The following is a 24,696-nucleotide window of genomic DNA, read 5'->3' on the forward strand; positions in this document are numbered from 1 at the left end:
AAAAGTCCTTAAAGCGACAGAATCACCTCAAAATCTCTCATCAGCTGTTAAAATTTTTACTGAAAACCAGCTTAATTTTTCGAACCATGTCCACTTCGATGTGTCTCACAGGTTTAGAAAAATTTTTGATGAAACAAAGCGCCAGTCTCTCAGCAACTTCTCAGACAAAGAAATTCCGACGAGGGGCTGGACGACTCCTCCCACAAGGAGTGCTCACAGGCGAATGACGTCACCGACAGGCGTGGAAAAACTCACACATGCGCACGAGGGTGCAAGCATGTCTGACGTAAAAACATATGAATGAAATCCATATAGTTTTTGAAAAAAATAAAAAGGACCTATACTTTACGGACAGCCCTCGTATAATGCCCATTAAACCAAATTAGAATAAATAAAAAAATGTGTTACAGAATGTGCAAGAAATCTAGTCGTAAATTATATTAATACGTTCGTGCTGCATATTTATAAACAATGATAATGTTAATTACATGTCATGTTTTTTATGTCAGATTTTTCAACTTTATTTGGAACTTTATTCGGAAAACCACGCTTCTGAACAGTGAACTTTTATTCTGAAACCGGATGTGCTGCTTTGTGTCACGCTTGAATAAAAATGGGCATCAGCTGATGGGAACTGAAGTCAGTTCACTTCCCGGACAAACATGTCGATCTGAAGATCGAATAAAATCGCTTTTTTCCCCACACAGTGCGATTCTGCTGAAGGTCACTGAGCTGTGGATGTGAACGCAGGTAGGAAGAAACATTTAGAACCCAAGAAGGACAAAGTTTTGTCTAAGTTTCCAATCATGTGCTGTTTCTGTATCATAACGGTTTTGATCATTTTTTCAAGTAAAAGTATCAAATATTGCTTCTTTTTTTTTCTTTGTTTAATGTTAATGTAAATGAAATATGTTTCACACCGTTTTAAAGACTTTTTGTTTTCCATCATCTCCTTGATGTTGATGATAATCTTTTGATTTGTTGCTATTTAGATGTTTTACTGTGTGTTACTGCTGCAAATAAGTATTTCAACACCTGTGAAAATCAATGTTAATATTTGGTACAGTAGGGATTTTGGTCCACTCCTCCACACAGATCTTCTCTAGATCAGCCAGGTTACTGGGCTGTCACTGAGAAACACAGAGTTTGAACCCCCTCCAAAGATTTTCTATTGGGTTTAGGTCTGGAGACTGGTTAGGCCACTCCAGAACCTTGATATGCTTGTTACGGAGCCACTCCTTGGTTATCCTGGCTGTGTGCTTCTGGTCATTGTCATGTTGGAAGACCCATCCATGACCCATCTTCAATGCTCTAACTGAGGGAAGGAGGTTGTTTGTCAAAATCTCACAATACATGGCCCCGGTCATCCTCTCCTTAATACAGTGCAGTCGTCCTGTCCCATGTGCAGAAAAACACCCCCAAAGCATGATGCTTCCACCCCCATGCCTCACAGTAGGGACGGTGTTTTTGGGATGGTACTCAGCATTCTTCTTCCTCCAAACACGGCGAGTGGAATTAAGACCAAAAAGTTATATTTTGGTCTCATCTGACCACATAACTTTCTCCCATGACTCCTCTGGATCATCCAAATGGTCATGGGCGAACTTAAGACAGGCCTGGACGTGTGCTGATTTAAGCAGGGGAACCTTCCGTGCCATGCATGATTTTAACCGATGACGTCTTAGTGTATTACCCACAGTAACCTTGGAAACAGTGGTGCCAGCTCTCTTCAGGTCATTGACCAGCTCCTCCCGGGCAGTTCTGGGCTGATTTTTCACCTTTCTTAGGATCATTGATATGCCACGAGGTGGGACCTTGCATGGAGCCCCAGTCTGAGGGAGACTGACAGTCATGTTTAGCTTCTTCCATTTTCTAATAATTGCTCCAACAGTTGATGTTTTTTCACCAAGCTGCTTGGCAGTTGCCCCGTAGCCCTTTCCAGCCTTGTGGAGGTCTACAATTTTGTCTCTGGTGTCTTTGGACAGCTCTTTGGTCTTAGCCATGTTAGTAGTTGGAGTCTTACTGATTGTGTGGGGTGGACAGGTGTCTTTATGCAGCTAACGACCTCGAATAGGTGCTTCTAATTTGGAATAATAAGTGGAGTGGAGGACTTTTTACAGGCAGAGTAACAGGTCTTTGAGGGCCAGAATTTCTGCTGATTGGCAGGTGTTGAAATACTTATTTGCAGCAGTAACATGCAAATAAATTATTAAAAAAATCATACATTGTGATTTCCAGATTTTTTTTTTTTTAGATTATGTCTCTCACAGTGGACATGCACCTAAGATGAAAATTTCAGACCCCTCCATGATTTCTAAGTGGGAGAACTTGCAAAATCACAGGTTGTGCAAATACTTATTTTCCTCACTGTATCTGCTGCAGCCAGGCAATAAGCCTTTTCACACTCTGGGAATTTGCATGCGCGACCAGGTTGGTTCAAAAGTCGAGAGGTGTAAAAACGTAAACAGACACTTGGTCGGTCAGCGACGGCGTCAGTCAAACAACTGTCTAAATCCATAATAAACATAATTGTACAGATGCTTATAAGAAGCAGTGAAAATACAACTGTTTTACCAAGACATTAAAATATAAATATTATAAATAATTACCTTTGAGATTATCCCAAACGCCAGCACGGTGGCTTAGTGGTTAGCACTGTTGCCTCACAGCAAGAAGGTTGTGGGTTCAATTCCTGTGGCTTTTCTGTGTGGAGTTTGCATGTTCTCCCTGTGTTTGCGTGGGTTTCCTACGGGTGCCCTGGTTTCCTCCCACATCCAAAGACATGCGGGTTAGGTGGATTGGTATCTTTAAATTGTCCGTAGGTGTGTGTGTGGGTGTGTCTGTGTTTGTTTGTCTGTTTGTGGCCCTACGACAGGCTGGCGTCCTGTCCTGGGTCTACCCTGCCTTGCGCTCTATGGCTGCTGGGATAGGCTCCAGCCCCCCGCCACCCTTAATTGGACTAGGCAGAAGATGAATGAATGAATGAATTATCCCAAACGCTTTCTCAACCCCTTGAAGCGCACAAGAAAATTAAACTGCTGGAGAAAATTCCTCTGTGTTTCCAGAGCGATTAGAGATGATTTTATCAGCCAATCTCTGAAAGCAAATGATTAATCCACTATGAAATAATTATTTTATATAACGCAGCGTCCAGCAGCACACAGTGTGGCATCCAGCGGGTCGCGTTGGCCCAGTGAATTGTGCAGCAGTGCGCCGGTTAAATGCGCGGCAGTGCCATTGAGTCCTACCGCCTCTTATCATCCAGCCAGCCGGACTCGAGTTCAGATATCAGGTAGGGGAATTGGCATATTTTAAATGTGCAGCGTAATCTGTCACCTTGCTCTGTTGTGATACAAATCAGTGCGTTTTATCCCACCTGTGTTCATTATTCATTGATCCAAATCACAGACACATGTGCCTATAGACCTAATAAATAATACAAATAATTTATTTCACACACTTGGAAACACGTACGTAGTGCACAAGAGGTCTGCAAAGTGAAACAGTGATCAGCTGATTCTATGTTTACAAATAGACTCTGTCTGGGTCGAGTCGGACAAAACCTGAATTTTCAGTTTGTGTGCAGCATAAGCTTCAGTTTTTCTTCCTTGGACACCAACAACACGTTTTCACAAAAATCTTTCAAGGAGTCAGCACTCCAACAGGAAAAATAATCAACATCTCTGTCGTTCTCGCTGCCCACACAGTCAGTCACGATGCCTCCAGACTGCAGTTTACACCTCTTGCTCTTTGACCTCGTGCACAAGATCCGGGAAGTGAGAGAGAGTGTGAAAAGGCTTATATGTGGGAGTGTCCTTGACCAGGTGAAGCATGGGCGTGTCTCTGGGGTCCTCAACACTGAGTCACCTGTGTGCTGGATCCTGTCCAGAGAAAGACGCCACATGGACTAAATAGTGGACGCTGATGTTCCCCTCAGAGTGTCAGTGGTCCTCATCATTGAGTCTCACTAAGTAACCCTTCATTTGACATAAAGTCATTCCAGCAGGACCCCAGATCCTCCACAGAGACCTGGGACCAAAGACATCCAGTCCTCACCTGAAGACACTGGTTAGAATCAAGTCTGACAAGAAGCACAAGGACCCAAACAACTTGGACCTTCTTTCTGCTGCACAGGGGTCAACATCACCAAACACTTCTGACCTTTGACCCCATGATATAAGCTCTTCCCAGGCATCTCTGGATCTCAAAGGTCGAGCACCCAGAGACATGAACGTCTCTACAAGTTCAACACTTTCAATCACCAAATACAGAGCCATGTCTGATGGTCAAGTCTAGGACGTCCCTAGAAGGCCTGGATCTTAGTCTGGATCTTAGTCTGGATCCGGGACAATCACAGACCACTTTTGGTCTTGGTTGCCGTGGTGGTGTCCATGAGCGTATGATGAGGTCAGCCTCAGTCCATTCTCGGGTGTTTTGTCCTTTGACTCAGTCAGGATTAGGGACTGTGGACATGGTCAGGGTTAGAGAGTGGGGTCAGTGGCGTCTCGGTGAGGGAGATTTTTTATAGCGATATTAAGGAAAAGCATTATTGTGGTTCTGTAGAAAATCCTTTTTATGACTCCAGTGACCGAGACCACTGTCCCCTCTGGGTCAGGTGAGAGTTACTGCCCCAAGTGGAGGAGTTTAAGTACCTCAAGGTCTTTTTCATGATTAAGATGGAGCGTGAGATCGATAGCTGTTGTCACTGACCGAACGGTCCCTCCTAAAAAATTGGTCCCCCTGACTTCACTGTGCATGCATAATTTCGGAGCGTCACCAATGATCTTCTGATTATCACCTCATTTCTGCTTCAGACTGCCTCCAGTCATCATCTATCTCAGCGACAGATATTTGAAGCTTTGTACAACAATCATTTCCACATAAATTCAGCATTATTTCATATAAAAAATGGGGGAAGCGATCAGAGCCTTGCAGGTGATTAGAGACTCTGCAGGGCTTATGACAAATGTGGGTGTGGAATCCATTAGCTTAGTGGGGAAATTACTGCAGAAAATCCACTATGGTGATCGCGCAGTTTATGTGGCAGGGAGGGAAATTTGTCAAGTTGAGACTGTGGCCTGTTTCCACAGATGTGTCCATAAAAATCATAGAGGGATATGCTTTGCAAACTTACCCAATAACATTACTACATTGGATGATGTTGAAATTGTGGATGGCCAGCTGGCTGTTCCAGCAATATCAAATATTTAGTGTCTGCTACCTACAACCTGCGTGGAATGTCTCAAACCTAAACCAACTTTCAAGCATCTTACATATGCTACTCTGGAACCACCCCTAAATCCAAACAGTCCAACTGTCAACCCCACTGAGGTCCTTGGTCTGGGTCTTGACATAAGATCACTGTCCTCAAAATCACTGTTGATTAATGATCTAAATATGGATCATCACGTAGATATGATTGGGTTATGTGAAACCTGGCTTAAACCTACAGCTGTCCTCCCCTTAAATGAGCCCTGCCCACCGGCATACACATTTAGTCACTTCCCATATAATGTGAAGCAATGTGGGGGTGTTGCTCTTATTTATAAATCTAGGTTTAGTTAGCTGTTGGGGGTCACAAATATAATTAGTTTGAACATCTAATTCTCTGCTCTGCCCACAATGCTACATATTGCCAAGGTCACAAGAATAAAAATCAACCGTATTTGTCACTGTATATGGTCCCCCTGGCCCATACTCTGAATTCTTAAAGAACTCGCCAAATTCATCTAACTTCTTGACTAGTTCAGATAACATTTTGATTATTGGTGATTTCAACATTCATATAAATAAGCCTTCTGATCCCCTCTACAAATCATTTATAGAAATTATGGATGTATTAGGATTCCAGCAATGCATTCAGGATTTGACGCACATTAGTGGAAATACCCTGGATTTGGTTCTTGCACGTGGTATTGCTGTCACGAATATTGACATCATGCCTCTTGCATTGGTAGTCTCTGATCACTCAGTTATCAGGTTTACAGTTTCGCTGCCGTGGTTAGTGGAACAACAACCTTATTTATCACTGAGACGACACATCAACTCCTCAACTATGACTGAACTCGAAGCTAAACTGCCTGATGTCTTAGCTTCATGTTTGGCAAATACCCAATCAGTAGACAGTGTTGTGGATAGTTTAAACTCAGTGCTCAAAACTACACTCGACATGATTGCACTGCTTATATTAAAACCATGCCCCCCCCCCCCCCAAAAGAAAAAACACAGTTGCCTTGGTTCAGTGATTACTTGCGCAACCTCAAGCATAAGGCTCAAAAAACGGAAATGGCGTCGTTAAAAATTAGAAGTATTCCACCTTGCGTGGCGTGATGCTATCTTAGACTATAAGCATGCATTATTGGCTACAAAGCGGACTTACTACTCTGATTTGATCAACAAAAACAAGCCTAAATCAAAGTTCTTGTTTGACACGGTGGCAACATTTATTCATGGACAACCACCTGTAGTTCACTCTCCTTTTACAGTACAAGATTTCTTGGATTACTTCGAGAAGAAAATAGAAGACATCAGGTTAAACATATCCCAGCATGCCTTAACCCAGCCACTACACCCTGCTATTTAGGTGGGCGCCATTACTGATGTATTACCTAGATTTACAGAAATTGATAGTGTCTCACTAGGCATGCTGACGAAACTCGTAACGTCAACAAAAAGCACAACCTGTTTATTTGATCCTATACCAACAAAACTGTTTAAGGACCTGTGGCCCACTCTTGAGCCGACTATGCTGGAAATTATTAATCTCTCATTAACCTCTGGATCTGTTCCTAAATGTTTAAAATCTGCAGTGATTAAACCATTGCTTAAGAAACCTAATCTTGACCTGAGTGTATTGAAAAACTATCGGCCAATATCAAATCTATCATTTTGTTCTAAAATTCTGGAAAAAGTGGTGTCACGGCAGCTTGTGGACTATCTTACTGAGAATAATCTCTTTCACTCACTGCAGTCTGCTTTTAGAAAATATCATTCCACAGAGACGGCTCTCACTAAAGTGGTGAATGATCTTCTGCTTACAATGGATTCAGACACTGTTACGTTTCTGGTGCTGTTAGATCTCAGTGTTGCATTTGATTCCGTGGATCATCATATTCTACTTGATAGGTTGGAGAATCATTTTGGGATTATTGGGAGTGCCCTTGCATGGTTGATGTCATACTTGACCAGTCGTTCTCACTGCGTTTTGTACAGTAACACTACCTCAGTAACACTACCTTAGTGACATGAAGTTTGGGGTTCCACAGGGGTCCATCTTAGGCCCCCTGCTTTTCTCCCTTCATATAGCGCCCCTTGGACACATATTACAGCATTTTGGGTTTACCTTTCACTGCGATGCTGATGATACTCAATTAAACATGCCGATAACTGCGGGTAATCTCATTCACATAAAATCCTTAGAGGATTGCTTTTTAAACTCTGATAAGACTGAAATGATGGTTCTTGGTCCAGTGAGACATTGGTAAAAAGTCTGTGGGTCATAGAGCTTTCTCTTATCGTGCCCCTGTTCTGTGGAAAGATCTCCCTGAGTCAATAAAACAGTCAGATTCTGTAGAGACTTTCAAGTCCAGACTTAAGATGCCCTTATTTTCCCTTTGTTATAGCTAGCATACTGGCATAGTATGTTACTATGCTTTTTACCCTTTTAATTCATTTTATTAGTAAACAGAGCGTGCCGCGGCCTCAACTTTATCTAAAGTCTGGGTCTTTTAAGTGAAGCTTAGGGCTCGTGGCCGGCGATCACCTTAGTATTTCTTCTGTTTTCCTGTTGCTTAAAGGGTCCCTGCCACGCCATGACGTTTTTACATATTCTTGAAGAATAAAAAAGCTTTTTCCACATGTTGTCTTTGTTTTTTTTACCATAAAATTACACTGAACAAGGATTTAGACATTTCGTTACTCATCTGAAAAATTGAATTTACCGCCTCCGAGTTGACCTACTTTTTCGCTGCGACGGATGTGACGTCATTTGAGTAAATGTCTCGCAGCGCCGCTCTGTTTACCAACACGGCAGACATGGACAGCGAAGGCATAGTGCGCGATTATAGCGAAGATTTCAGTGACATAGCGATTGTTTTTGAAGAAGATGAGGAAGTTTCTGATGAAGATATTAACGGTGTAAATAATGAGCTGCTCCAAACCGTGTATGTTCCAGCCGAACGTGACAGAAAGAGGATAAAGTGCAGCTGTCAGCTGACAATAACAGCGCTGAGGAGGACGATATGAGGTCTATTAGAAAAGTATCCGACCTTATTATTTTTTTCAAAAACCATATGGATTTGAATCACGTGTGATTGCGTCAGACAAGCTTGAACCCTCGTGCACATGCGTGAGTTTTTCCATGCCTGTCGGTTGCGTCATTCGCCTGTGAGCAGGCTTTGAGTGAGGAGTGGTCCAGCCCCCACGGCGGATTTTCATTGTCAGGAAATGGCGGAATGATTTGGGCTTTTTTTTCCCATCAGAATTTTTTCGGAAACTGTTAGAGACTGACAGCTGGAAACCATTCGAAAAATTTATCTGGCTTTCGGTGAAAATTTTATGGGCTATAAAAAATAGACAAGAGGGGTGGACCACTCCTCACTCAAAGCCTGCTCACAGGCGAATGACGCAACCGACAGGCGTGGAAAAACTCACGCATGCGCACGAGGGTTCAAGCTTGTCTGACGCAATCACACGTGATTCAAATCCATATGGTTTTTGAAAAAAATAATAAGGTCGGATACTTTTCTAATAGACCTCGTATAAGATGCTGAATGGTTTGTTCACTCACCACTTTCTTATAAATGATCATTTATTCCTGGCCCACATGGGATGGGGGGGAAGATTTCTAAATAAAAGAAAATTTGACTTGTATATCTGTTGTCAAATGTTACCAGGCATAATATTGTAGAAAAATGTTTATGCTAAATGGAGACTTTCCTGTCTAAAATACACATACAGAACATCTGTAATCATAAATTGTATCACATCTAATCTACTTTGAACGAACATAAGTCTGAACAAAAAAACAGGCTGTTCAGTTTACATGCATATGTATATTTGGAAAACACAAAAATGTCAATGTTCTGTTTTTTTTCAGGTGCTCATGTGAACACAGTCAGCCAATGACACTCGTGATCGAGTCTCGCTGTTGCAGGGAAATTTCTGCAGTCCTGACAGAGATGCAACGTGTTGGCGAAAATCCTGAATGTGTCACACAGCTGGCAAGTTTCTCAATTGTGTGTTTGGATGCAGATGTCCTCAGAGTGGCACATTATGCCTACATGATGCTCACAGTACAAGTCAGCGCATGAAATAGTTAGAAAGTTTCATTTACATGGTTTATAGTAAAAAGTAAAAAATATTCAAATAGAAAAAGAATGAACTGTTGTTTTGAACATAAATCCATGCTATTTTTTGTTGCAGAAAGTATCATGTCGCATATCGTCAATTTGTTTGGTTGTGCTGGGGACACTTGGGAAGGCACAGAAAGTTGCCACTACCAGCTTGTGTTGTATTCAAAATAAGGAGCACTTTTCCATCACCATCATCCGACTACACTGGCTTCCAGTTTCCTCCTCTGGAGTGAGGGGTCGGGCTCATCGGTGGTACCTGGTCCGCTTGGCAGCATCAGCCTCAACTTTGTCCGTTCACGTTGGCTGCTCAGTGGAGGAGGATCATTGGTGGGGATTTCTGCTCGGTTTGGTGTTTTGCAGATCTGAAGAACCTCTTTTGCTGTCACTCACATAGACTGAATAAAATGTTTTTTAACAAATTGTAAAACACTTCTCATTTGAATGAAACAATGTTAAACTTATGTGAAATTGTATTTTTATTAATTTTATCATGCTATATAAAAATATACAAATCTGTTTTTTTTTTTTTTTTTTCCATTTTCCACATATCACATGTTGGATCTGTGCCTAACTTTCTCACTGTGAATCCTCCTCTTTTCCACTAAGGAAAGTATATTCTGAACCGTGGTCTCTCTTGCTTTGTCTGCTTTTGTTGTCTCCCTGCATTTTCATTAAAGTGAAGGGTTGCCACCAAAGTCCTAAAACAGAAGTTAAAACAACATTAATAAAAATATTGCTTATATACATTAAATAATGCTGTTTGAAAGTTAAGGTGTTACTGAGATGTAAATGGGGAATCTTCTTCACAGACTAAAGTTAATTATGGAGTTCCACAAGGTTCTGTGCTAGGACCAATTTTATTCACTTTATACATGCTTCCCTTAGGCAGTATTATTAGACGGTATTGCTTAAATTTTTATTGTTATGCAGATGATACCCAGCTTTATCTATCCATGAAGCCAGAGGACACACACCAATTAGCTAAACTGCAGGATTGTCTTACAGACATAAAGACATGGATGACCTCTAATTTCCTGCTTTTAAACTCAGATAAAACTGAACTTATTGTACTTGGCCCCACAAATCTTAGAAACATGGTGTCTAACCAGATCCTTACTCTGGATGGCATTACCCTGACCTCTAGTAATACTGTGAGAAATCTTGGAGTCATTTTTGATCAGGATATGTCATTCAAAGCGCATATTAAACAAATATGTAGGACTGCTTTTTTGCATTTACGCAATATCTCTAAAATCAGAAAGGTCTTGTCTCAGAGTGATGCTGAAAAATTAATTCATGCATTTATTTCCTCTAGGCTGGACTATTGTAATTCATTATCAGGTTGTCCTAAAAGTTCCCTAAAAAGCCTTCAGTTAATTCAAAATGCTGCAGCTAGAGTACTGACGGGGACTAGAAGGAGAGAGCATATCTCACCCATATTGGCCTCTCTTCATTGGCTTCCTGTTAATTCTAGAATAGAATTTAAAATTCTTCTTCTTACTTATAAGGTTTTGAATAATCAGGTCCCATCTTATCTTAGGGACCTCGTAGTACCATATCACCCCAATAGAGCGCTTCGCTCTCAGACTGCAGGCTTACTTGTAGTTCCTAGGGTTTGTAAGAGTAGAATGGGAGGCAGAGCCTTCAGCTTTCAGGCTCCTCTCCTGTGGAACCAGCTCCCAGTTCAGATCAGGGAGACAGACACCCTCTCTACTTTTAAGATTAGGCTTAAAACTTTCCTTTTTGCTAAAGCTTATAGTTAGGGCTGGATCGGGTGACCCTGAACCATCCCTTAGTTATGCTGCTATAGACGTAGACTGCTGGGGGGTTCCCATGATGCACTGTTTCTTTCTCTTTTTGCTTTGTATGCACCACTCTGCATTTAATCATTAGTGATCGATCTCTGCTCCCCTCCACAGCATGTCTTTTTCTTGGTTCTCTCCCTCAGCCCCAACCAGTCCCAGCAGAAGACTGCCCCTCCCTGAGCCTGGTTCTGCTGGAGGTTTCTTCCTGTTAAAAGGGAGTTTTTCCTTCCCACTGTAGCCAGTGCTTGCTCACAGGGGGTCGTTTTGACCGTTGGGGTTTTACATAATTATTGTATGGCCTTGCCTTACAATATAAAGCGCCTTGGGGCAACTGTTTGTTGTGATTTGGCGCTATATAAAAAAATTGATTGATTGATTGAGATAACTTACCTGCAAAGCACCTGCAAAAAACACAACATGTTTGTGTTTTCCAAATATACAACCCCTGGCAAAAATTATGGAATCACCGGCCTCGGAGGATGTTCATTCAGTTGTTTAATTTTGTAGAAAAAAGCAGATCACAGACATGACACAAAACTAAAGTCATTTAATTTTTGCCAGGGGTTGTACATATGCATGTAAACTGAACAGCCCGATTTTGTTCAGACTTCTGTTCATTCAAAGTAGATTAGATGTGATACAATTTATGATTACAAATGTTCTGTATGTGTATTTTATACAGAAAAGTCTCCATTTAGCATAAACATTTTTCTACAATATTATGCCTAACAACAGATATAGAAGTAAAATTTTCTTTTATTTAGAAATCTTTTCCCCCCATCCCATGTGGGTCTACAGCTTTTCAGATAAAGATTTGCAATCATTTGCTTTGAATAAAAAATGAAGAATTAGCAATCACAAGAAACTGACTTATATATGATTAAATATATACAGAATGTACAGAAACTTTATTTTCAGTGATTTTAGAACAAATTCCTGAATTTAAGCACGCTGTGCTGCTGAAATAATTTTGTCATACACAATCACACTGTGCCAGGAATAAATTATCATTTATAAGAAAAAGTGGTGAGTGAACAAACCATTCAGCAGCTTATATCATTCTCCTCAGCGCTGTTGTTGTCAGCTGACAGCTGCACTTCATCCTCTTTCTGTTGCGTTCGGCTGGAACATACACGGTTTGGAGCCGCTCATTATTTACACCGTTAATATCTTCATCAGAAACTTCCTCATTTTCTTCAAAAACAATCGATATCAATCAATCAATTTTTTTTTATATAGCGCCAAATCACAACAAACAGTTGCCCCAAGGCGCCTTATATTGTAAGGCAAGGCCATACAATAATTATGTAAAACCCCAACGGTCAAAACGACCCCCTGTGAGCAAGCACTTGGCTACAGTGGGAAGGAAAAACTCCCTTTTAACAGGAAGAAACCTCCAGCAGAACCAGGCTCAGGGAGGGGCAGTCTTCTGCTGGGACTGGTTAGGGCTGAGGGAGAGAACCAGGAAAAAGACATGCTGTGGAGGGGAGCAGAGATCGATCACTATTGATTAAATGCAGAGTGGTGCATACAGAGCAAAAAGAGAAAGAAACAGTGCATCATGGGAACCCCCCAGCAGTCTACGTCTATAGCAGCATAACTAAGGGATGGTTCAGGGTCACCTGATCCAGCCCTAACTATAAGCTTTAGCAAAAAGGAAAGTTTTAAGCCTAATCTTAAAAGTAGAGAGGGTGTCTGTCTCCCTGATCTGAATTGGGAGCTGGTTCCACAGGAGAGGAGCCTGAAAGCTGAAGGCTCTGCCTCCCATTCTATTCTTACAAACCCTAGGAACTACAAGTAAGCCTGCAGTCTGAGAGCGAAGCGCTCTATTGGGGTGATATGGTACTACGAGGTCCCTAAGATAAGATGGGACCTGATTATTCAAAACCTTATAAGTAAGAAGAAGAATTTTAAAGTCTATTCTAGAATTAACAGGAAGCCAATGAAGAGAGGCCAATATGGGTGAGATATGCTCTCTCCTTCTAGTCCCCGTTAGTACTCTAGCTGCAGCATTTTGAATTAACTGAAGGCTTTTTAGGGAACTTTTAGGACAACCTGAAAATAATGAATTACAATAGTCCAGCCTAGAGGAAATAAATGCATGAATTAGTTTTTCAGCATCACTCTGAGACAAGACCTTTCTAATTTTAGAGATACTGCGTAAATGCAAAAAAGCAGTCCTACATATTTGTTTAATATGCGCTTTGAATGACATATCCTGATCAAAAATGACTCCAAGATTTCTCACAGTATTACTAGAGGTCAGGGTAATGCCATCCAGAGTAAGGATCTGGTTAGACACCATGTTTCTAAGATTTGTGGGGCCAAGTACAATAACTTCAGTTTTATCTGAGTTTAAAAGCAGGAAATTAGAGGTCATCCATGTCTTTATGTCTGTAAGACAATCCTGCAGTTTAGCTAATTGGTGTGTGTCCTCTGGCTTCATGGATAGATAAAGCTGGGTATCATCTGCGTAACAATGAAAATTTAAGCAATACCGTCTAATAATACTGCCTAAGGGAAGCATGTATAAAGTGAATAAAATTGGTCCTAGCACAGAACCTTGTGGAACTCCATAATTAACTTTAGTCTGTGAAGAAGATTCCCCATTTACATGAACAAATTGTAATCTATTAGACAAATATGATTCAAACCACCGCAGCGCAGTGCCTTTAATACCTATGACATGCTCTAATCTCTGTAATAAAATTTTATGGTCAACAGTATCAAAAGCAGCACTGAGGTCTAACAGAACAAGCACAGAGATGAGTCCACTGTCCGAGGCCATAAGATCATTTGTAACCTTCACTAATGCTGTTTCTGTACTATGATGAATTCTAAAACCTGACTGATATGTCACTTAAATCTTTGCTATAATCGCGCACTATGCCTTCGCTGTCCGTGTCTGTCATATTGGTAAACAGATCCGCGCTGCAACACATTTACTCGAATGATGTCACATCCGTCTCAGCGAAAAAGTAGGTCAACTCGGAGGCGGTAAATACAAATTCTCAGATAAGTAACGAAACGTCTAAATCCTTGTTCAGTGTAATTTTATGGAAAAAACAAAAAAAAACAAAGACAACATGTGAAAAAAGCCTTTTTTATTCTTCAAGAATATGTAAAAATGTCATGGCGTGGCAGGGACCTTTTAATGCTAACAAATTATACTGTATTTGTTGTCTTTCTGTCATCTGATTCTGTTTTTTCTCTCTGTTTGAGGTGCCGCTCTATCCAGAGATGGTGTGGTGTCTGTTTCTGCAACCCTCCCGTCCTGTGCACTGGCACAATTTTCTGTATGTTTGTTTTGTAAATTGTATTGTAAATTGAGTCTGGTCTGCTTGAGGTTTCTTCCTCAAATCATCAGAGTTTTTTCAAAGGATTCAAAAGAATTTTATTGTCATATGCACATAGGAACATGTTCCCTGCTCAGTGAAATGTGTCTACTGCATTTAACCCATCCTAATTGCCAGTTAGGAGCAGAAGTCGCCTTTAGGCGCCCGGGGACCAGCTCCAGATGTACTTCCTTGCCTAGGTCAACAGCAGGGCTGAGCAAACCATGACCGTCTCTTTACTGACAACACACACATAACACACATAAGCCTGCCCGGTACATGAACACATATAAAAGCACACACAAGGTAAAAATGTGGGATAGAAAAACCTTCATAGCTGCTGCATTACACAGCAGCAATGCAGGAAAAAAAAAACCCATCAGCACAAATCACTGTTGCCTGTGTTCTTGCTCTAGGGGTTGGTAAGGTTAGACCTTACTTGTGTGAAGCACCTTGAGGCAACGTTGTGTTTTGGTGCTATATAAATTAAATAAATTGAAATTGAAGGAGGAGCTGAGCCAGATGTTCCAGTGGATTTACACTCCTGTCCTCACATATGACCTTTGGGTCATGACTGAAAGAATAAGATCACAGTTACATGCGGCAGAGATGAGGTTCCTCCATTGGGTATCTCCGTGTGCACTCCTGGACAGGGTGAGAAGCTCCAGTAGAGCCTCTGGTTCTTTGCATTGAAAGGGGCCTGCAGAGGTGGTTCGGGGAGCCTCATCGGGCGCCTGAACCACCTCTGCAGGCATTTTGACATTTGACATTTTGAAGCAGAAAACTGAGTCCTTGAGTGTTTTTGGTTTTTGACAGATTCTGGTTGGATCCATGGGAGGTGTCTGAAGGCTCCTCCCCTTCCATCTGGCTCACACACCGGCGTTAACATGGCCTTGTTGGCTCGAGTCCCTTCCTCTGTCCTCCAGTCTCCTGGGAGGGAGTCGGTGCGGATCAACTCGGCGGACGTCCTGGCTCTGGAGGTGACACGGGGAGCTGTGGTTCTGCTGCTGTCCATCACGCTGGTGTTCGGCTTCATCCCCCTGTGTGTGGTGCGGGGGACAGGGCGGTGCAGCGTGGACTCGGGTAAGGACTCCAGGACTGTTTTGAGGACCTGTGCTTTGGTCTCAGGTCAGCCTGAGGCTGAGTCTGCATCTTTGTTTTGCAGAGTTGCTGGGTTTGGTCAGCTGTTTGACTGGAGGAGTGTTTTTGGCCACCTGCCTGCTAGATCTGCTCCCAGACTACCTGCAGGGCATCAGCCAGGCCTGCAGTGCCGCTGGAATCACCGTAAGATCCACCAAACCCATCACAGACATACTGAGTGGCCGGGGTTCATCTGGCCACGCCCACACCTTATGTGATGACTTCATCATTCACACTTTCTGGACTCGGTTTAACCTAAATTTATCAGGACCCATGTCCAGGATTATGAGGATTCTCCAACATTAAAAGTTGACTGAAAGTCAGCTGGCTGTGTAATTGAGCAGGCTACATGCTAACTAGCAAAACTAGCTTATTTGGGCTATCAATAAATAAATAATCTTCACCAGCATATTAAATCAACATTGCCCCCTAGTGGCTGAGGCATAAGGCTGCAGGTTATTTAGCCTCTTTAGCATATTTAGCCTGTTTAGCATGTTTAGCCTCTTTAGGATATTTAGCCTGTTTAGCATGTTTAGCCTCTTTAGGATATTTAGCCTGTTTAGCCTCTTTAGCATATTTAGCATGTTTAGCCTGTTTAGCATGTTTAGCCTCTTTAGCATATTTAGCCTGTTTAGCATGTTTAGCCTCTTTAACATATTTAGCCTGTTTAGCCTCTTTAGCCTGTTCCTCCAAACACTTGTTTGTGTTCAGTTAAACACGAATGTGGGCGGAGCCTTCTGTCTGCAGTGTCTGAGCATTTCAAATGAAGAGATACCACCGGTAGCCATGGGGGCAGTGTAGCCAAAGTACAAGCAAGAACCTGTTTAGCCAAACGACGTGAAGAAGATGGTTAATCAATGATTATTTTGATGAGTTTTCTTTCTGTTATCTTGTCATGAAGTGTTTTGTGGTTGTGGAGATGACCTCCGTCTGCAGCTCTGACTCTAATTTTGTTTCATTTATGGTTGAAACATTGTTAGAACTTATTCAATCGTCATCATGTTTAAATTTTCAGGATGTCTGCAGGGCCCTTGAGTGGATATTTTTCTTAATGTGCCTGGCCATATAAAAGATGTGTGGAAGTATGTGGATGGTGATGATTACAACAGATTAACACATTCACATGTGTAAATGCCACATGGAAAGGACTGGTTTGGAGCTGAACCTGTGACCTTCTCACTGCAAGGCAGCAGTGCTAATATTTGCACTCTGCCCTGTGTTATTAGCCTGCGTGTCGGCCAAGCAGTGATAGAAGGTTGTTGTTTTCACTGATGTGTGTGTGTGTGCATGCATGCAAAGGTGCCCTGACATTTGCACGACTTTGATCCGCACACTTGCACACACTCTGCCGTGCAGGAGAGTAAACTCGTTGTAAACCGATGTAAACTGTGCATGTGCGCAAAGAAAATTTTTAAATGTTCAAAATCTCCATCATGCATTAATTACGTGAACGGCATGTGAACATTACGCAAACAATTCCAAAACACTGCATGTGAGTGCGATTGATGCTTAAGCGCAGCTCATCTAAACGACTATAATGAAACGTTAAATCTATCATAAACATAATTTTACAGCTGCTAATAAGAAGGAAAGAACATGCAACTGTTTTACCAAACTATTACAGTATAAACAATATTTTACAATACAATTGTAAAATATTACAATACAATAGTTTACAATATTAACATGACAAATAATTACCTTCTAGACTATTCCAAATGCGTTCTCCACCTCATTGAGAGAGAGAGAGAGACAGAGAGACAGATGAAATGGTCCTCTGTGATTCCAGAAGCGATTAGAGGTGTTTTCAACAGCCAGCTCTGAAAGGAAATGATTCATCTGCTATGAAATAATTATTTTATATACGCAGCGTCCAGCGCACAATGCACGGCAGCCAGTGGAATGCAGCGGGTGGGATCATCACAATGCCGTGCATGCAAGTATGCGGATCAAAGTCGTGTAAGTGTCAGGGCACCTTTCACTAACTCAACAGTTTTACAGATTTCCTTCACATTTGGTGGGATTATTATCTGGATCAATAACTAAAGGTGATTAAATTTTGGAGTAGTTTGGTCAAAGTTTAAGGAAAACATGGTTCAAAAAAACTGTTTGTGTTTATGTTGTAGCGGGTCACGTGCAGTACGTCAACCCGCTGAGGCCGTTCATCTGTAGCTTATCAGTTTGACATTCAAGTGTGACATCAGCTTTATTGTATTTACAGCCTGCTGATGTGCCGTTGAGCAAGAGGTGCTTCAGAGCAGCTGCTTTGCACTTTGACCTCTGACCTGTTTGTGTAAATATCGATACTTTCAGTTACCTGTTGGAATAAAATAGTGAGTTGAGGTGACATTGTTTTTATCTCTGAGATGAATCTTCACATCCGCTTGTTTTTGCTCCTCTGCAGGTTTCTGGTTGTCACGGTGACAGCAGCTCATCCTGCAGCTGCACTTTAAAAATCATCATTTCTGTCTTTACTGAATCCTCACGTGTTTTAGATGATGAGACTCTTTTCAGTAACTTGTCAGGACATGAGTCTTTACAGGGAAATCAGGAGTGTGGCGGATTTAGTGTGGATCAGAATAAATCTTTGGAAGAACGTGTTTGTTGATAGGTGGCGCTCTTACTTCACTGACTGTACAAAGACACGTTGACTGATTAATTCATGCACATCCTGTTGCAAAAAAAAGGAATAAAATAAAAAAGCACCTTTAAATAAAACTGAGCCTATAAATATATGGACTATTGATTTATTTTAAATGTATTTCTAGAGTTGGTTTTGAGGTGCTGAGATGGCGGCGAACCAGGCGCTGCAGACTCATGTCTCAAATCATAAAACGTCTACATACACACCTGATGGATAAATGCAACACACAATCATGCTGCGCCATTTAGTGATTTGTACATGTTATTATTTGATCCTTCAGGGGAGGTGATGGTCTAGTGGTTAAGGTGTTGGGCTTGAGTCCAGAAGATCATGGGTTCAAAATCCCCGCCTGACTGGAAAATCATATAAAGCTATATAAAAGCTATATAAATGCAGTCCATTTACCATTCCTACAATTTAATGATCTTATGTTTTTTAATTACTGAATATTGCCATTTGGAGTGATGCTACAAACAAAGTTATGCTGTAATATCTATCTTTTTATTTTATTTCTTTCCATTTTCCTATTGTTTCCATGTTATTTCATTCCATTTTACATTTCTATTTCATTTTATCCTATTTCATTCTGTTATTTCCTTGTATTTTCTTTTAGTTAACTCTGTTTTATTTCATACCGTACCACTTTATTTAATTTTAATCTATCTTTTTATCATAGCATGCTGAAGTTGAAAGCAGCCTTGAGAAACGGCTCAAAGTGCAGCCTGACAGCTTTAATTTGATCTTTAGCTCCAGATCAGGGGCTTCACGTATATAAACTTGCATAGATTTCAAACTGAAATGTGGCGTACACTAACACCCAGAAACTGTTGTAAGCACAAAAAAACTCAAAGTGCGTACGCATTGATCAAAACGCATTCCTTTTGTAAATCTCAATCAATGTGTAATTGAGCACACATGCAGATGTACCAAACTCCTCCCTTTCCACATCTCATTTAAATATGCAAATGTATTTAAATAGGCGCTGGGACCTGGGATTCCTCTCTGTCCAGTCATTCCACATGAACAAAGAAAAGAAATTATACTGAGTGTGAGCTACAGATGATGGAAATGAAGTGGGGACATGCAGGGATACTTTTATTTGGTACCCTGTCAAATAGAATAAACATTAAATGAAAAAGGAGTGTGTTTGTGTGAGGCCCTAAACTGTGGGCTCAGAGCAGCACACATACAATGAAGTAAAAAAAAAAAAAATAGGTGCACTGTGACATCACAACATTACGCATGTGTTTATTGATAAATACTGGACACGGGGGGCAATCTGGGGCCTGTTAAGAAGCTCTGCAGCTCTAGTTCACCATTAAGAAACAAAGTCAAAAGTCAAAGTCGGCTTTATTGTCAATTCTTCACATGTACTAGACATACAAGGAATCGAAATTTCGTTTCTCACCTTCCCTCGGTGATCACAACACATTTCGGCAATAAGGACAAGTATTTAGTATTTACAGTGTAGTGTCTGAGGTAAGAGTAAAGTGGAAAGTGCAGTAGTGCAAACCATTCAGTATTTGTAGCAGCAGCAGATTTTTGTTAAGACACTGTGCAAGTGGTGTGGTGGTGATAAAGTGAATCAGTGCAGGACATTGGTAATGGGCAACAGATATTATATGGAATGTGCCGCAAAAGTGCTATGTCCAGCTCTGTTGCCATTTCTGTGGTAGTCACATGATGTCCCGGATCAACACAGCATTCAGTTTAGAAATGATCTGGTCGATCCAGCCTGTCGAATGGCCGCTCGGCGTGCCGCGCGCCCTCCGCCACTGTGGGCCGTCTTTAAAAAGGTTTTAACAGTCCATAATCCGCGTGACGCCGACAGAATCTTCACCGATATCCAACTGAATATATCGAATGGTTTCCAACTGCCTGTCTCTAACAGTTTCTGAAAAAAAATTTCATGGAACAAAGCGGCAGTCTCTCAGCAAGTTCTCAGACAAAAGAAATCCGATGGGAGGGGTGGACCAGTGCTCACTCAAAGCCTGCCCACAGGCGAATGACGCAACCGACAGGCGTGGAAAAACTCACGCATGCGCACAAAGGTTCAAGCTTGGCTGATGCAATCACACAAATCCATATAGTTTTTGAAAAAAATAAAAAGGTACGATACTTTTTGGACAGACCTCATATAAGCTTCTTGAAAGCCTGGATGGAGCTGGGGGGAGAGAGTTCAGTAATCTCACAGCCTGGTGGATGAAGCTCTTTGAGTCTGGTGGTGTGGGACCGGAGGCTCCTGTACCTCTTCCCGGAGGGCAGAGTACTAAACAGGTTGTGTGCGGGATGGCTTGCGTCGCCCACAATTGTGGTTGCTTTGCGGGAATAAACAAATAAAAGTAATAACAGAAAATATATTTGAATGCGTACATGCCCAAATGTTCCACCGCTGGATTTCATTTGAAACAGTTACACAAATAAACTATTTACTCAGCCACCCATAGTGCACTATGCCAACCTTTAGCCTATTCCCAACCCAATGCATTTGCGCACCACATATGATTTAAACATTGATGGAATAAAATGTTTCCTTTTTAAATCATTCCATCATGTGATGGCCCCTTTATAGCAACATGTGCGCAGTCAATAGCTCTGATTACATTAAAGAAACCGGCTCTCGCTGCAAAATGCACCTTAATGTTGGAATGTGATGTACCTGCATGTCAGTCGGATAATTCCATCTCACACAGCTGGCATGCCTCGGCTCAGTGTTGACTGGCACACTCCTGACCGATTGGCCAGCTCCCGCTGGAATGCCCCTGTTGCCAGGAACCCTAGCGCGGTCAGCACCTGTGTGGTCACAGACAACCCCTGGCTCCTCGCCGTATTGCGCTCTGGGCCGACTGCAGTTCTGCGCACAACTCCAGTAAAGGTGCCTTGACACTTGCACACATTTAACCCCCGCACTGCTGCACAATTCATTGTGCCAATGCCACCTGCTGTGTTCCCAGCTGGATGCCGTGCTTTGTGCCGCTGAACGCTGTGTATATAAAATAATTTTTTCGTAGGGAATTATTTTATCTGAGTTTGGCTGTTGAAAACACCTCTAATCGCTTCCAGAATCACAGAGTAATCTACAGCTGCAGCTTTTTTCTCTCTCTCTCTCTCTCTCTCTCTCGTGTGCTTCATGAGGTGGAGAATGCATTTGGAATTGTTTAAAAAGTCATTATTTGTAATATTTATTTTGTAATAGCTTGGTAAAACAGTTGCATGTTCATTCACATTTCCACAGTCATTTTGCTTTTGATACATCTGAACGTGGGTGTGGAGACGGACGTACCGCAGCCTTTGTACTTGAGGCCGCTGGTGAACTGTGTGAGAATTTCAGCACCTTTATGAGTCGGGTTTTGTTAAGCAGTTTCATGTTCAGGTGCGTGATTTAATTTATTTGTGAGGTGATTAAAGGGAACATTTGCATCAGTAAAATAAACCAAAACAAACCATCTAAGAAATTCAAAAAAACACACACACACATTCTTATTATTATTATTATTAATATTGTTATCATAATATTACTCTTCTTCTTATTGCAGTTGCAGTTCCCACTCCCTGAGTTCATCGTGGCAATGGGCTTCTTCTTAGTTCTGGTCCTTGAGCAGATGGTCCTCACCTTCAAGGACCAGCCTTCTGTCCTCATGGAGGAGCGACGGGGGCTCCTGGGAGACTCCAGCATCCAGGCAGTGGACAAGAGCGGCCGGCCTCGCTTCCATCACCCCCGCAGCGCGTGTGAGGAGGCATACAGTGGTCACATCCATGTGGACTTCAGCTCCCAGGCGGCTCTGCGCGCCTTCATCCTGGTCTTTTCTCTTTCGCTGCATTCCATGTTTGAGGGCTTGGCGATGGGCCTGCAGGAGGAGGGGAAGCAGGTTCTAGAGACCTGCCTGGCGCTGGTGATCCATAAGAGCATCGTCTCCTTCAGCCTGGCCTTCAAGCTGGTTCAGGACCGCCTGAGGCGTGCCGTGGTGGTCGGCTGCATGCTGCTGTTCGCTGTCATGTCCCCGCTGGGCGTCGGCCTCGGAGTCAGCCTGACCAAAGTGTCCCCACAGCACCAGCTGGCCCGCTGCACGCTGGAAGGCCTGGCCACGGGGACCTTCCTCTACATCACCTTCATGGAGATCCTGCCCCACGAGCTCAGCACCGCCCGGAACCGCCTCCTGAAAGTCGCCATACTGCTGGTGGGCTTCGCCTTGGTGACCGCCGTGCTCTTTATCAAACTGTAGCACCACAGAGTCCTGGAGCAAGGCAACAGAGTCCGGTCCATATGTATTTGGACACGATCAGTTTTTAAATACTGTTAAGTTTGTTGTCTTGGCTTTAGTTTGAGGTTAATTATGTCCAAATCAGACGTTAGATCCAGGTGTGTGTCCCTCATTATCCAGGTGTGTGTCCCTCATTATTTCATCAGTGGATGAAAATTCTGGACTATATTTCGAATATCTCAAAGATAAACCAGTTATTAAGAAATGTGAAAAGTGTGAAGATGATGAGGGGAGACATCAAGATGTCCGTGAGGGCTCTGAAGGAGCTTCAGCGGCTGAGACTCATGTCTGCTGCTTCTCCAGTCAGGGAAAGAGAAGAAAAAAATTATAGGAAAAAAACTGAAGTTTACATTTTAAAACATCTCAGATCATCGTATAAAAAAGTGAGAAAAGAATCCAGAGTCCACAATTAGATCCCGATCAGGGCCTGTATCTGCAAAGCATCTCAAAGCCCTGTCAAAGAGCTCCTAACTTAGCGTAAAATTTCCTGGCAAGGACTCTTAGCTTAAGAGTGAGCCAACAGGTGTCTGAGAGCAAGTCTGAGCAAGGAGGCGTCAGAAACTTCTATCTTTGTGAGGAGGCGGGGTTGACCCTGTTAGCTATGACGCAGTCCTCTAAGAGCTGTGATTGGTTGTCATGGAAAGGGGAGGAGAAATAAAAACCAAATGCGCTCTGCCCACCTTGTCATGAATGGATATTAAAATCAACCGATCATATAACCTGAACTGCATTAAGACGTGTAATCGTGAGGATAACTTAATGATTATGAAAATGAGCAAAATTAAATGAACTGTTACACAGCTTGAAAATGGTTGAACGAACCTCATTCACATGGCGAATATCGGTATATTAAGAGTGTGGGCATGCGTGAGTTTTTGTACATTCATTGTGAGTACATAACATAATTGTAAAAATGTTAAAAATACATGCATGACACAAGAAAGTGAAAACACTTATTTCCATTGTGGTCCATTTAAAAATCAAATGACAAAATAGAAGTAATAATAAAATAACAATATTAATAATACCGATAATTAAAACAATAATATTAACAGTATATGTATGATAACAAGAACCTAAACAATTTATAGATACACTAAGACAGTACATTAACATAATTATGTAGGTCAAGCCAGTAGTGTGTTACTAACTCACTGTCATCCTACATACGGAGAAGATCTCGCTGTCTTTTCCACCAGCTTCTCTGTTTAAGACACTCTAGGCTTCCTCCTACCTCCTCTTACCAGTTTGGCACCTCAGGAGCCCTCTTAAGGCCTAAGGTGCTTTGCTGACAACTTTCATTTTACTTAGGGAAAGTTCTAAAAAATATCTCAGAAGTCGAGGAATTCTGAGATTTTTCTTAGAATAACGTCACTCTGAGCTATTTTTAGCCTCAGGCTGCTTCGTGGATACCGGCCCTGATCTTTGTTGACATTTGCTCAGTGATTTTCTCTAAAGGCAGAGATTTGTATTTTAATGTTTACTGTGATTTAACACCTATATGTTTTTTTTAAGATCTTAGCTCCACAAAAAGTGGAATAAACTGTCTTCATCCATGAGAACTTTTTTTTTCTGCATCAGATTTTCTAAAACAAGTCCACTAACATTTGGTTGAAAACCTTTCAGATGTTCTTATCATGACAAATGAAATTTCCAGCTGATCAAGATCAGGATGATCTGGATATTAATGATGAAAGATAAAATTCTGTTAAACAAAGTGAATGAGATTCTGAATCAGTTTGTTTCAAACAAAGCTTTTAAAAAGTTACTGGAGTTCTCTGGTCACATAAGGCAGGTCTCTGTGGCACCATGGGGTCATTTTTCATATTTAATTAAAACCTTATTTTTAATGGCAAGTTTGAAAAAAAAAAAACAAGCAAAGACTGACGAACAAGTTTTGGGATAAATGTCTGATTTTATTTTATTATGTGTTGGTTAATCGTCTCAGCTGCTCTGAATGACGTAATATTCGCTGTTCTGTTTGTTGTGCAGTGGCTGGAAACTGTCAACAGGGGGCGTGCTGTGTTTCCTGAAACCCAAAGATCGTCTGTTGGACAGACGGATCACTCCATGTTTAAAATCTGAGTCCGGCTGTTGAGGCGTCGTGCACGCGCACTGCTTTGGGCCTCAGAAGATGGATTTGAAAAAAAGTGACTT

General features: G+C 41.8%; 1 protein-coding gene across 2 annotated transcripts; it reads left to right on the top strand.

Moving 5' to 3' along the window:
* Nucleotides 1-619: 619 nt before the first annotated feature.
* LOC117505760 (zinc transporter ZIP1-like) lies at nt 620-24,696 on the top strand. 2 transcript variants are annotated; one of them, XM_034165302.1, is made up of 5 exons: nt 626-750; nt 9,098-9,221; nt 15,310-15,576; nt 15,659-15,777; nt 21,814-24,696. In XM_034165302.1, exons 2-5 carry the CDS (start codon nt 9,206-9,208, stop codon nt 22,498-22,500), a joined length of 1,089 nt encoding a protein of 362 aa, XP_034021193.1. In that variant the 5' UTR covers nt 626-750; nt 9,098-9,205; the 3' UTR covers nt 22,501-24,696. The 2 variants fall into 2 exon arrangements, with proteins under 2 accessions (XP_034021194.1, XP_034021193.1); XM_034165303.1 differs by lacking the exon at nt 9,098-9,221 and having other exon boundaries at nt 620-750.

The sequence above is a fragment of the Thalassophryne amazonica genome, unplaced genomic scaffold (assembly GCF_902500255.1).
Source record: "Thalassophryne amazonica unplaced genomic scaffold, fThaAma1.1, whole genome shotgun sequence".
Taxonomy (NCBI): Eukaryota; Metazoa; Chordata; class Actinopteri; order Batrachoidiformes; family Batrachoididae; genus Thalassophryne; species Thalassophryne amazonica.